The sequence below is a fragment of the Manis javanica genome, chromosome 6, assembly GCF_040802235.1.
Source record: "Manis javanica isolate MJ-LG chromosome 6, MJ_LKY, whole genome shotgun sequence".
Taxonomy (NCBI): Eukaryota; Metazoa; Chordata; class Mammalia; order Pholidota; family Manidae; genus Manis; species Manis javanica.
Window position 1 is genome coordinate 79,914,087 of NC_133161.1, and position 13,456 is coordinate 79,927,542.

The 13,456-nt window shown below is 37.6% G+C and overlaps 1 protein-coding gene across 1 annotated transcript in view; it reads left to right on the plus strand.

The window, feature by feature from the left end:
- Nucleotides 1–4,593, plus strand: part of SEMA3E (semaphorin 3E) — a 248,405-nt gene extending 243,812 nt beyond the window's left edge. The window contains exon 17 of the mRNA XM_073238907.1: nt 438–4,593. Within this exon, the coding sequence (XP_073095008.1) occupies nt 438–890 (453 nt within the window). The 3' untranslated portion in view covers nt 891–4,593. The remainder of the gene's footprint in view (nt 1–437) is intronic.
- Nucleotides 4,594–13,456: the final 8,863 nt, after the last annotated feature.

Genomic DNA, 13,456 nt, shown 5'->3' on the forward strand with positions numbered 1-13,456 from the left:
CCTAAACTAATAATGTGAAAAATGACATTTGGTCTGTCCACTAAAAATTAAATAAATTTGATGGATCTTCATTTCACTTTAATGTTGAGTTGCATACTGAACTGAATGTTTTTATAATGATTAATTAGGGGTAATTTTAAGGGGAAGAACTTGTGTGAAATGGCCTCCAAGTCATTGATAAGGAGAGATCTCTTCTGTAAGTATAAATAAATTTAATCTAGATATGTAAGTATAATGTAAATTAATAAGTTCAGGTCACACACACACACCTGATTTAATTACTTAGCCCCCAGTGTATATGTATATGCAAACTATATAACTGGGGATTTCACCCTATGATAATGAAAAGAAAAGAACTCAGCATGGTGGAAAAGGTGATAGCTTGGTGTTCTCCCCTGGATGATATGCCAGTGTCGTTAATTTTCTCGTTCTTGCAGGTGAAGACAGGTGACAGAGTGGTGAAGATGGACCTCGGTCTGCTCTTCCTGAGGGTGCGCAAAACGGATGCCGGGACCTATTTTTGCCAGACAGTAGAGCATAGTTTTGTCCATATTGTCCGAAAGATCACATTGGAAGTAGTGGAAGAGGAGAGAGTGGGGGAAATGTTTCATAAAGACCATGAGGAGGAAGGGCCGCACAAGGTGCCTTGTCCTGTCCAGAGCAGCATCCCGCAGGGGGTGAAACCATGGTACAAGGAGTTCTTGCAGCTGATTGGGTACAGCAACTTCCAGAGAGTGGAAGAATACTGTGAAAAGGTATGGTGCACGGATAAGAAGAGGAAAAAGCTAAAAATGTCACCTTCTAAGTGGAAGTATGCCAACCCACAGGAAAAGAAGCTCCGTCCCAAAGCCGAGCATTATCGCCTGCCAAGGCACACACGGGACTCCTGACGGGGTGAAACCTCGACTGGTCTCTGAAGAATTCATATTTGGAACCAAAAAAAAACGCAAAAAACATCCAACTTATTTGCATTAAGAGATTTCTGTAATACAGAAATGACTATAAAGATGTTATGATAAATTATTCTACATACTCGTTTGGTTAAACATCACATGAAATTAATTTTTTAACAAGTGTATTGCTCAGTGGTTTCATATTGTATTTATGAATAAGTGGCCATATCTGTAGTTTTGGTACTTGGCTGTTTTCCTGCAGCAATTGTTATTTACCCTTGGAAGAGTTAATATTATTGGAATATTTATGAGAAATTAGAGATTTTAATAATCATGGAAAATACAAATAAAATGTTTTTTCTTTCTGAATTTTACCTTTCCACCATGTTGTAAAACATGCAGACTATCAGATACTTTAACATTCTCATGTGAATTGTCTGTACTTTTTAAGAATTATTGTATTAGTGTTATGTAAGCTGTGAGTTTTACGAAGCAGATGTGTTGTAATTATTATAAACCATGAAAGAAAAATTGTGGTTACCTTGAGGCTCGTGCCCTTTATAAGAAATTCATTAAGCCATATTCACCATAATTACGTTTCATGATGAAAACACATCCTTCCAATTTTACTCCACTGTGGAAAAATGAAATTAAGGTAACTTCTCAGAAAGATATAAAAGAATATCAAAATAGAGGCGTCTAACTGAAAAAATTTTGCTGCCCTCTTGCGGTACAAAAGTATATTCTCATCTTTTTTTTTTTTTTTTTTTTTTACTATTGTGAAGATTTGAAAGCAGTTTCTCACAAAATACTTGTCGTCCAATTTCAGAAAAAACTAACTGAAATAAAAATGTGTTAATGCTTGGGTCGTGCTTTAAGGCGAAGATGATGTTTTTGAATGATTTATTACCTCGCAAGCCAAAAATGAAGATATAGCACTGAAGCTCTATTATAACTTCAATATTATGCCTTCTAAATAATCTTCTCTGAAATCTAAAAGATATTCCAGAAACATAATGTTGTATTATTAAAAAAATATGGAAGGGTTTTGCTCTCAGATATCTAATTTTCCTATTTTATATTAATAGGAAAATTGTTTCATGAGTTCACTGAACTACTAAGATGTTCAGAGCACTTTTATATTATCAAGTCTTAATTTTGAGAATGCTTATTTCCTGAAGTCTTTCTTTTCCTATTTAATTTAGCAATTACTTTTCTAAAATATGAAATTTTGTTGACATTTTTCATTTAAGTAGAAATTAAAAGTAAATGAATTACACATGAAAACAGTTGTGAATATTTAAATGTTAATTTCAAATACTAATGTTAGTTTTCAAAGATAGCTTCTAGGCTAAGTAATTAAGAAAGTGTTGATAACTTGCAATGGCTTGTAACTTCATTATAAAATTAAAAAATAGATAAATGTTTTAAGAAATTTTAAAAGTACATTGGGAAAGCTGCCAAGTTTCAAAAGGTCTGAATGATACAAATACATTGAAAATTATTCTCTGAAAAACCCAGTTGCTATTTACCTGAACTCCACCAGAGGTCACTGCAGCCCACCAATATTAACTGAAAACATGTTTTTCTCTAAAAACCCGCCTGATGTGAAGATAGAACATAACCACAGATCACAGGCTCCTTAGCAAAATTAATGTCTACTCAAAGTGAACAGATAAGTCATTAAAGCACAATTTATTGAAAATATCCTTACCCTAATACAGGAGAAGGGAAAGTAGGATGTTCTCCTGTATTCAAAATGTTTTAAAGAGACAGTTGTGGCGTAAGTAGTTATCGTTTTAATCTCAATAGCACACACAAGCAGTTGATAATGATAACAATGGTATCAATTGTGAACTAAAATAGGAATTGAAGAGAGAACACTGAAGGAAATAACTTTCCTATGATAAGTCTTAAGAATGAAATGGATCTATGAGCTGTTTGACTAAAATGAGATGATAATTAACCAGAAAAAAAACTTTTTTAAATGATGATTTGAAAGAAGCCTGTTAAGAAAATTTTGAGGATCTTGTCCACAAGTTACAGAGAGCCCTGGACTTCATATGCTTTTCGATCTTCATTTTCTCAGTCTCTCTCTCACTCCCTGACTCTCCCCTCAAATATGTGCACACACACACATCATGACAGACTTTAAGGAGAAGCCCCACTGCCCTCTCAAAAGACAAGCTAATGACCTATGTGGCTCTGTCCTTGAGAACCTGAAACAAAATCACAAAAACATATGCCCAGTCTTTTTTTCCATCTGGTGTTAGAATTTAGATTCAGAATCTTTGAGAGATACTCAGGCTTGAAAAGTCACAAATGAATTGATCAGGTTTATCCCTTTTTCTTGAACTCAGGAAGATCACATGCTTAGTCATCTGCAAGACTTGGAGAAATTCAGAGTCTGCCCTCACCCTGCATTTGCCCTCAACTAAACTTGGTGACCAGAGAAATCGTGCCCTCTAGGAAGGCACAGCTGAGGAAGAATCTTAATCCCCAGCCTAGTGTCAAAGGGGCCCTTCATGGAGGGTCAGTCTCTCACTTCTTCAGACCTCTTCTATGTTACTGTGTATTTGGAGAACGTGTGACTAGAATGAGCCTTAATGTAAAGCAACAGACACCTCCTCTTTCAGGACAGTCACCCATGGGCTAAGAGGCAGATTTGTTGGCTAGAAGACTACGGCTTGAAAGGATTTTACTTCATGATTTGTGAGATCCCTTCCACATGTAATATTCTACATTGCTAATTTTTTCCTTTTTTATTACTGAATATTTCAGTGCAAAGCTATCAGTTTGGAGAAACAGGAATTGAACAGAAATAAACACTAATAAGAACTCTAGAAAGAAAGGGAAAAATAGAAGGTCTTTGCCTGCTTAGTAAGTGGCAATTCCACATATATTTTAGAGTTTCTCCTTTCCCCAAATTAAATACTTAGGATGTTTTTATCGAGTGTTTAATATTTACTGTAGGGTATAGGGCTTTGTAAATCTTCATAGTGATTATGAATATTTGTAAAACTTGTAAATGACAATCATTTTGAGTGTCTGTGTTAAGCATGAAACACACACAGCAGCTTTTGTCCTTGAAAATGAATTGTCTTCAGCCTGACAAATATATTTTAAAATTTACTTAGCATTATATAGCTATTTGAGATCACTGGAGAAAGTACTACAGTTATAATAATAAAGAGTCAATGTTCTTTTTCTTAGAGCAGAGTATCATCCTGAGTTACTTTTTCAAAAGCTATGCTCATTTTTCAAGCCAACAACTGTTGTCTTTGAATCAGAGATAAACAATAGATCTTCCATGAACTCTCTTTTGATCATAGTGTGTTATTTAAGCTGGTATGCTCATTTTATTCTTTGGAAGATAGCATTACATTTTGACTTTCATTATTAATTGAATGTGTTCTGTTTGTGTTCAAATGGCTTAGTTATAAGCTAGAGTACTATTTGGGGGTATTCTTGTCTGTATGGGGTCCATAAGAGCATGTGCCATGTTATTGCTTTTCACTGATTATAAGTCAAGAGACTTATTATCAGCTGGTGGCAAGCTGCAAAGACCATTGACAATGTGTCTCTTTGACTATCACATGGATCTGCCATGCTGCACTGCATATTTATCTGTATTATTATGTACGATTTCTATTTAGTTCAGCTTAGATGATAAAGAAATAAATATTTGCTAAACCCTTAAGTGCTGTCTGAAGAGTGTTTTCTAAGTCTTTGCTAGCTGAACTCAAGTTTCATAGGTCCAGGCTAAATGTAAACATACAGCGCTAGGCTAGCACTATGTGTCTTAAAGAAATTAGAAAAGAATTCAATTCTCTTTCCTTTGAAATTAGCAAGTCAACTTTACGAAGGACCAAAAGTGTGTTCATTTCATGACCTTGCAGCTGTTGGTTTTATTATGCTGCATCATGTTTCTACAACCAGCATCCAGAAATTCCTTTCAAGCTGCATCATCCAGATAAGAGAGATGGAATATGAATGCTTTCAAAATGGTAACTAGTAAGCTGTTTGTGATTGTTGCAAGCCTCACCATCTATCTTAAAGTATCTAAATTGCTGGGGTTTTTACTGCTATTTTTCTAAGAACTTTGCAAGGTCATTTAAATGAGACTTAGTGTTAAATGACTCTCTTTGGAGAGTTTCATTTTCAAAGCAAATTTTGGTGCACAAATTAATAATTAGTTGCAATGTTTACAGGGAAAAATTCTACAGCAGCTGCAGGATAGTGTATCTGGTAGCTTCATGATAGGACACTGTCATTAATGGTAACTGTTGATACATGTTTCAAGCTTGCATTCATTTATAATACAGAGCTTACTTTTAGTGTAGTATTTGATGAACCCATTGACCTTACTTCTTCGATAGGTATTCACTCATTAGTCAAGGGAATGTACAGAAACAGTTGTTACACTAAAGAACTCTTACCTATTATTCAAAGGGAAGAAAAGTATGCAGCCATTTTTTTATTCAAAAAGTTCTTGTTCAAAAAAAATTATTTATTATATGCCTGGCACTGGACCACATGTTTCATAAAGTGAAGAAATGTTAACAATGCCATTAAGTCATATGTCTAAATACAAATTGAATTATATTTGTTTGGAGAAAGTATCTACAGTTTTCAGTGTAAAAAGTCTAAATTTTATTTTTTAATTCATGCAACTTGAAGTACAATACGACTGTGGTTTTAAAATATATTTCAAGTATTTGGAATGTTTGTGGAAAGCATTACTAATTATGAATGTTGAGACTTTACAGTCAGAACAGCATCTAGGAGGACCATTTTCAGAGGAGCTGCAGTATGTGGAATACAGAAAGACAAAGTCACAAAGAGCAGACAATCAAGACACAGCAAGAAGGTGGCCATCTGTGAGACAGGAGGGGGGCTCTCACCAGGGACCAAATTAGCCAATACCTTGATCTTAGACTTGTCAGACTCCAGACCTGTGAGAAATAAATGTCTGTTGTCTAAACAACCCAGTTTCTAGTATTTTCTTAGAGCAGCCTGAGCAGACTAATCCACCAAGGAAAGCATAAAGATTGGTGGAGAGATAAGTATCAATAGAAACATGCAAAATAAGCCTCCAGACAAATACCCCCAAATGTCTGAAAATATCTAAAATTAAGTAAGTAATATCTGGAAAAATTTCTAAAAAGCCTCTCAGCAGTGATGACTGTTAGCTTACATCAGGACATTCAGAAAGAATTTCCAAATTGTAAGTGATTTCTTCTCTGTGGATCAGAATAGGTTTCTGGGGAAGGAGAAAATGGAAACAAAACAGAATTTTCAACTGAAAAAAAACAGTAACAAAAAAAGAGCTAGTGGCAAGTGGGATGATACCTGGAAGATTACTTCATAATTTCAGTCTAGTTTTAAGGAATGGTTAAAGAGTCTCTTGTTTTACATGTTTTTTTTCTCTGTGTGTGGTACTTCTCTGAACATTTTTTAATTTTATTTTGGTATCATTAATCTACAATTACATGAAGAACATTATGTATACTAGACTCCCCCATCACCAAGTCCCCCCCATATACCCCACTACAGTCACTGTCCATCAGTGTAGTAAGATGCTGTAAAATCACTACTTGTCTTCTCTGTGTTGTACAGCCCTCCCCGTGCCCCCAAACACATTATACATGCTAATCATGGTGCCCCATTTCTCCCCCCTCCATTAACCCTCCCTTCCCACCCATCCTCCCCAGTTCATTTCCCTTTGGTAACTGTTAGTCCATTCTTGGGTTCTGTGAGTCTGCTGCTGTTTTGCTCCTTCAATTTTTTTCTTTGTTCTTATACTCCACCGATGAGTTAAATCATTTGATAATTGTCTTTCTCTGCCTGGCTTATTTCACTGAGCATAATACCCTCTAGCTCCATCCATGTTGTTACAAATGGTAAGATTTGTTTTCTTCTTATGCCTAATAATATTCCATTGTGGGGTATATGTACCACATCTTCTTTATCCATTCTTCTACTGATGGACACTTAGGTTGCTGCCATTTCTTGGCTATTGTAAATAGTGTGGTGATGAACATGGGAGTGCATATGTCTTTTTCAAACTGAGGTGCTGCATTCTTAGGGTAAATTCCTAGGAGTGGAATTCTTGGGTCAAATGGTATTTCCATTTTGAGTTTTTTGAGGAACTTCCATACTGCTTTCCACAATGGTTGAACTAGTTTACAGTCCCCCAGCAGTGCAGGAAGGTTCCCCTTTCTCCACAACCTTGCCAACATTTGTTGTTGTTTGTCTTTTGGATAGTGGCAATCCTTACTGGTGTGAGGTGATATCTCATTGTGGATTTAATTTGCAATTCTCTGATGATTAGCGATGGGGAGCATCTTTTCATGTGTCTGTTGGCCATCTGAATTTCTTCTTTGGAGAAGCGGCTGTTCAGATCCTCTGCATATTTCTTAACTGGATTGTTGAGGTGTGTGAGCTCTTTATATATTTTGGATGTCAACCCTTTATCAGATTCATGAATCACATGTATGAATATATTCTATGATACAGTAGGATACGTTTTAGTTCTATTGATGTTGTCCTTTGCTGTACAGAAGCTTTTCAGCTTGATATACTCCCACCTGTTCATTTTTGCTTTCGTTTTCCTTGCCCAGGGAGATATGTTCATGAAGAAGTTGCTCATGTTTATGTCCAAGAGATTTTTACCTATTTTTTTCTAAGAGTTTTATGGTTTCATGATTTACATTCAGGGCTTTAATCCATTTTGAATTTACTTTTGTGTGTGGGGTTAGACAATGATCCAGTTTCATTCTCTTACATGTAGCTGTCCAGTTTTGCCAGCACCAGCTGTTGAAGAGACTGTCGTTTCCCATTGTATGTCCATGGCTCCTTTATCATATATTAATTGACCATATATGTTTGGGTTACTATCTGGACTTTCTATTCTGTTCCACTGGTCTGTGGGGCTGTTCTTGTGCCAGTACCAAATTGTCTTAATTACTGTGGCTTTATAGTAGAGCTTGAAGTTGAGAAGCGAGATCCCCCCTGCTTTAGTCTTCCTTCTCAGAATTGCTTTGGCTATTCGGGGTCTTTGGTGGTTCAATATGAATTTTAGAACTTTGTTCCAGTTCATTGAAGAATGCTGTTGGTATTTTGATAGGGATTGCATTGAATCTGCAGACTGCCTTAGGCAGGATGGCCATATTGACAATATTAATTCTTCCTAGCCAAGAACATGGGATGAGTTTCCATTTGTTAGTGTCCTCTTTAATTTCTCTTAAGAGTGTCTTGTAGTTTTCAGGATATAGGTCTTTCACTTCCTTGGTTACATTTATTCCTAGGTATTTTATTCTTTTTGATGCAGTTGTGAATGGGATTGTTTTCCTGATTTCTCTTTCTGCTGGTTAATTGTTACTGTATAGGAAAGCCACAGATTTCTATGTATTAATTTTGTATCCTGCAACTTTGCTGAATTCCGATATTAGTTCTAGTGGTTTTGGAGTGGAGTCTTTAGGGTTTTTTATGTACAATATCATGTCATCTGCAAATAATGACAGTTTGGCTTCTTCTTTACCAATCTGAATGCCTTGTATTTCCTTTTTTATTGTCTGATTGCTGTGACTAGGACCTCCAGTACTACGGTGAATAACAGTGGGGAGGTTGGGCATCCCTGTCTTGTTTCTGATCTTAGAGGAAAAGCTTTCAGCTTCTTGCTGTTAAGTATGATGTTGGCTGTGGGTTTTTCATATATGGCCTTTATTATGTTGAGGTACTTCCCTCTATACCCATTTTGTTGAGAGTTTTTATCATGAATAGATGTTGAATTTTGTTGAATACTTTTTCAGCAACTACGTAGATGATCATGTGGTTTTTGTCCTTCTTTTTGTTGATGTGGTGGATGGTGTTGATGGATTTTCAAATGTTGTACCATCCTTGCATCCTTGATATCAATCCCACTTGATCATGGTGTATGATCCTCTTGATGTATTTTTAAATTTGGTTTGCTAATATTTTGTTGAGTATTTTTGCATCTATGTTTATCAGGGATATTGGTCTGTAATTTTCTTTTCGGTGAGGTCTTTGCCTGGTTTTGATATTAGAGTGATGCTGTCTTCATAGAATGAGTTTGGAAGTATTCTCTCCTCTTCTATTTTTTGGAAAACTTCAAGGAGAATGGGTATTATGTCTCCTCTATATGTCTGATAAAATTCAGAAGTGAATCCATCTGGCCTGGGGTTTTGTTCTTGGGTAGTTTATTTGATTATCAATTCAATTTCATTGCTGGTAATTAGTCTTTTTAGATTTTCTGTTTCTTCCTTGGTCTGTCTTGGTTGTATTTTTCTAGGAAGTTGTCCATTTCTTCTAGGTTTTCCAGCTTGTTACTATATAGATTCTCATAGTATTCTCTAATAATTATTTGTATTTCTGTGGTGTCCGTTGTGAGTTTTCCTTTCTCATTTCTGATTCTGTTGATGTGTGTAGATTCTTTTTCTCTTAATAAGTCTAGCTAGGGGTTTATCTATTTTGTTTATTTTCTCAAAGTATTGGTTTTACTGATTTTTTTCTATTGTTCTTTCTTCTCCATTTTATTTATTTCTTCTCTGATCTTTATTATGTCCCTCCTTCTGCTGACTTTGGGCCTCATTTGTTCTTCTTTTTCCAATTTCACTAATTGTGACTTTAGAATATTCACTTGGGATTGTTTTTCCTTCTTTAAATAGGCCTGGATTGCTATATACTTTCCTCTTAGAACTGCCTTTGCTGCATCCAACAAAAGTTGGGGCTTTGTGCTGTTGTTGTCATTTGTCTCCATGTATTGCTTGATCTCTATTTTAATTTGGTCATTGATCCATTGATTATTTAGGAGCATGTTGTTAAGCCTTTATGTGTTTGTGAGCATTTTTGTTTTCTTTGTAAAATTTCTTTCTAGTTCGATGCCTTTGTGGTCTGAGAAGTTGGTTGGTTGGATTTCATTCTTTCTGAATTTACTGAGGCTCTTTTTGTATCCTAGTATGTGGTCTATTCTGGAAAATGTTCCATGTGCACTTGAGAAGGATGTGTATCCTGCTGCTTTTGAGTGTAGAGTTCTGTAGATGTCTGTTAGGTCCATCTGTTCTAGTGTGTTGTTCAGTGCCTCTGTGTCCTTACTTATTTACTGTCTGTTGGATCTGTCCTTTGGAGTGAGTGGTGTGTTGAAGTCTCCTAGAATGAATGCATTGCATTCTATTTCCTCCTTTAATTCTGTTAGTATTTGTTTCACATATGTAGGTGCTCCTGTATTGGGTGCATATATATTTATGATGGTTATATCCTCTTGTTGGACTGACCCCTTTATCATTATGTAATGCCTTTCTTTATCTTTTGTTACTTTCTTTGTTTTGAAGTCTATTTTGTCTGATATAAGTACTGCAACACTTGCTTTTTTCTTCCTATTCTATACATGAAATATCTTTTTCCATCCCTTGACTTTTAGTCTGTGTATGCCTTTGGGTTTGAGGTGAGTCTCTTGTAAGCAGCATACAGATGGTCTTGCTTTTTTTTCCATTCTATTACTCTGTGTCTTTTGATTGGTGCATTCAGTCCATTCACATTTAGGGTGATTATTGAAAGATATGTACTTATTGCCATTGCAGGCTTTAGATTCGTGGTTACCAAGGTTCAAGGGTAGCTTCTTTACTATCTTACCATGTAACTTAACTGGCTTATTAAGCTATTATAAATACAGTCTGATGGTTCTTTATTTTTCTCTCTTCTTAATCCTCCTCTTCCATTCTTTATATGTTAGGTATTTTATTCTGTACTCTTTTGTGTTTCTTCTGACGGCTTTTGTGAATAGTTGATTTTATTTTTTTGCCTTTAGTTCATATTTGGTTGGTCTGCTTTCTTTGGTGTGATTTTATTTTCTCTGGGGACAGCTGTTTAGCCTTAAGAGTGCTTCCATCTAGAGCAGTCCCTTTAAAATATCCTGTAGAAGTGGTTTGTGGGAAACAAATTCCCTCAACTTTTGCTTAACTGTTTAATTCCTCCTCCATATTTAAATGATAATCATTCTGGATACAGTATTCTTGGTTCAAGCCCCTTCTGTTTCATTGCATTAAATATTTCATGCCATCATTCTCTTCTGGCCTGTAAGGTTTCTTCTGAGAAGTCTGATGATAGCCTGATGGGTTTTCCTTTGTCAGTGACCTTTTTTCTCTCTCTGGCTGCCTTTAATACTCTGTTCTTATCTTTGATCTTCACCATTTTAATTATTATATGTCTTGGTGTTGTCCTCCTTGGGTCCCTTGTGTTGGGAGATCTGTGGTCTTCCATTGTCTGAGGGACTACTTCCTCCCTCAGTTTGGGGAAGTTTTCAGCAATTATTTCTTCAAAGACAGTTTCTATCCCTTTTTCTCTCTTCTTCTTCTTCTGGTACCCTATAATGTGGATATTGTTTCGTTTGGATTGGTCACACAGTTCTCTTAATATTCTTTCATTCCTGGAGATCCTTTTATCTCTCTCTGCCTCAGCTTCTCTGTATTCCTGTTTTCTGATTTCTATTCCATTAACAATCTCTTGCACCTCATCCAGTCTGCTCTTAAGTCCTTCCAAAGATTGTTTTATTTCTATATTCTCCCTCCTAACTTGATCCTTTAGCTCTTCCATATTTCTCAGTCCATCGGCATAGTTATGACCTTTATTTTGAATTCTTTTTCAGGAAGATTGGTTATATCTGTCTCCCCAGACCTTCCTCTCTCAGGAATTGTCTGGGTGATTCTGGACTGGACCAAATTCTTCTTCCTTTTCATGGTGATAGAGGTAGTCATGGGCAGGTAGTGCATATGTCAACTGGGAGAACAGTGTCCCTTCCTGCTTGCTGGTCACTCTGTCCCTCTCTGCTGCCTGTGTTGGTTCCCTGCACACCGGGAGCAGCCCTTGGGGCAGCCCAGAGCCCTGTGGGGAGTGGCAGGCATGCTGATTGTGCTCTCCTGTGAAAATGGAGCCCCTTCACGCCCTGTCCCGGCTTCCTCTGTCTGTTCCAGGCAGCTGCTTGCTGGCAGCGGCCCTGGGACTGGCTGGGGCAGCTGTGCACCATGAGGAGACTCTGGACAGCTGCTGTGAGCACGGCCGCTCCCAGGCTGATCGGCCACTATGGTGGGGCCGTGTCAGAGGGGTAATGAATGGCAGGCTGCTTATCACCATGAGGGGCTTCAGGGCTGCTTTGCCACCCAGGGTGTAGGTCACCTAAAGTTCCCCGGGATTCCCAGCCTGCTGGGCTGAATGTGCAGGGATGATTCCATCCAGCTGTGAGACCCCTGTCCCTTTAAGACTTTCAAAAAGCACTTGCTTTTCTTTTGTCCCAGGGGAGCAGGCTGTGGGGACCCGCTTGCAGGTTTTACTTTTCTGTTTCCCTAATATCCAGCGCACCATGCACTATCTGTCTGCACTCCTGGTGTGGATGACTAGGGCTGAGTATTTAGCAGTCCTGACCTCCCACTCCCTCCCTGCTCTGACTCCTTTCTTCCCACCGGGGAGCTGGGGTGAGGGGCAGTGCTCGGATCCCGCCGGGCCGTGGCTTGTATCTTACCCCTTTCATGAGATGCTGAGGGTTGTACTGTTGTACTGTATCCTCTGGTCTCTCTTTTAGGAATAGTTGCATTTGTTGTATTTTCAAAAGTATATATGGTTTGGGGAGGAGATTTCTGCTGCTCTACTCACACCACCATCTTGGCTCCTCTGTTTTACATGTTTTTTTTAAGAAGCATAAAACAACTCACATTTATTATCTGAAGATTTCTATAATTCAGAAGTGAAGGTATAACATGTCTCAGCTGGATACTCTGCTTAGGATCTCAAAAGACCAACATCAGTTTTTCAGCCATCTGGGTTCTGGGGAAGAATCTGCTTTCAAGCTTATTCAGGTAATTGGGAGAATTCTGTTCCTTGCTGCTGTGGAAATGAGATGTCTGCTGTCTTCCCTGCGCGCCCTCCCCGCACCATATTCAGCACTAGCAGTGGACTCCTTGGTCTTTCTCAGTCTTGAAATCTCTCTGACTACCTCTTATACTGCATTTCTCTGCCTCTAACTGGAGAAATTTCTCTGCTTTTAATATTTGTGTGATAAGACTTGGCTCCCCAGATAATCCAGGTTAATCTGCCTATTTTAATTTTGTAAACTTAATTATATTTGCAAAGCCCCTTTTGTCACGTAATTCAACATATTCTCAGGCTCTGGGAATTAGGACATGGGCTTATGTGGGGGACCATGACCCATCCCCTGGTCCCCAAAGATTCACATCCTTTCCCAATGTAAAATGCATTTACCCCATCTCTAGGTCCCCAAAGACTCGTCCTATTCCAGCATCAGCTCAAAAGTCCCAAATCTTATCATCTGCCTCCTAGATCAGGTTGAGATGAGGCTCTTTGTGTAATCTATCACAGAACCCCCTGAGAAACAATTCCTATCCATCCGTGGCCTTTTGAAACTAAAGGAATAAGTTATCTGCTTCAACATCCAATTGTGGGGAAAGCATAGGGTAATAGTTTATAGATATTTAGGTTTAAATGGGGGATAAAATGGTGGGTAAAATGGAGTAACCATTCAAAATAGCTTC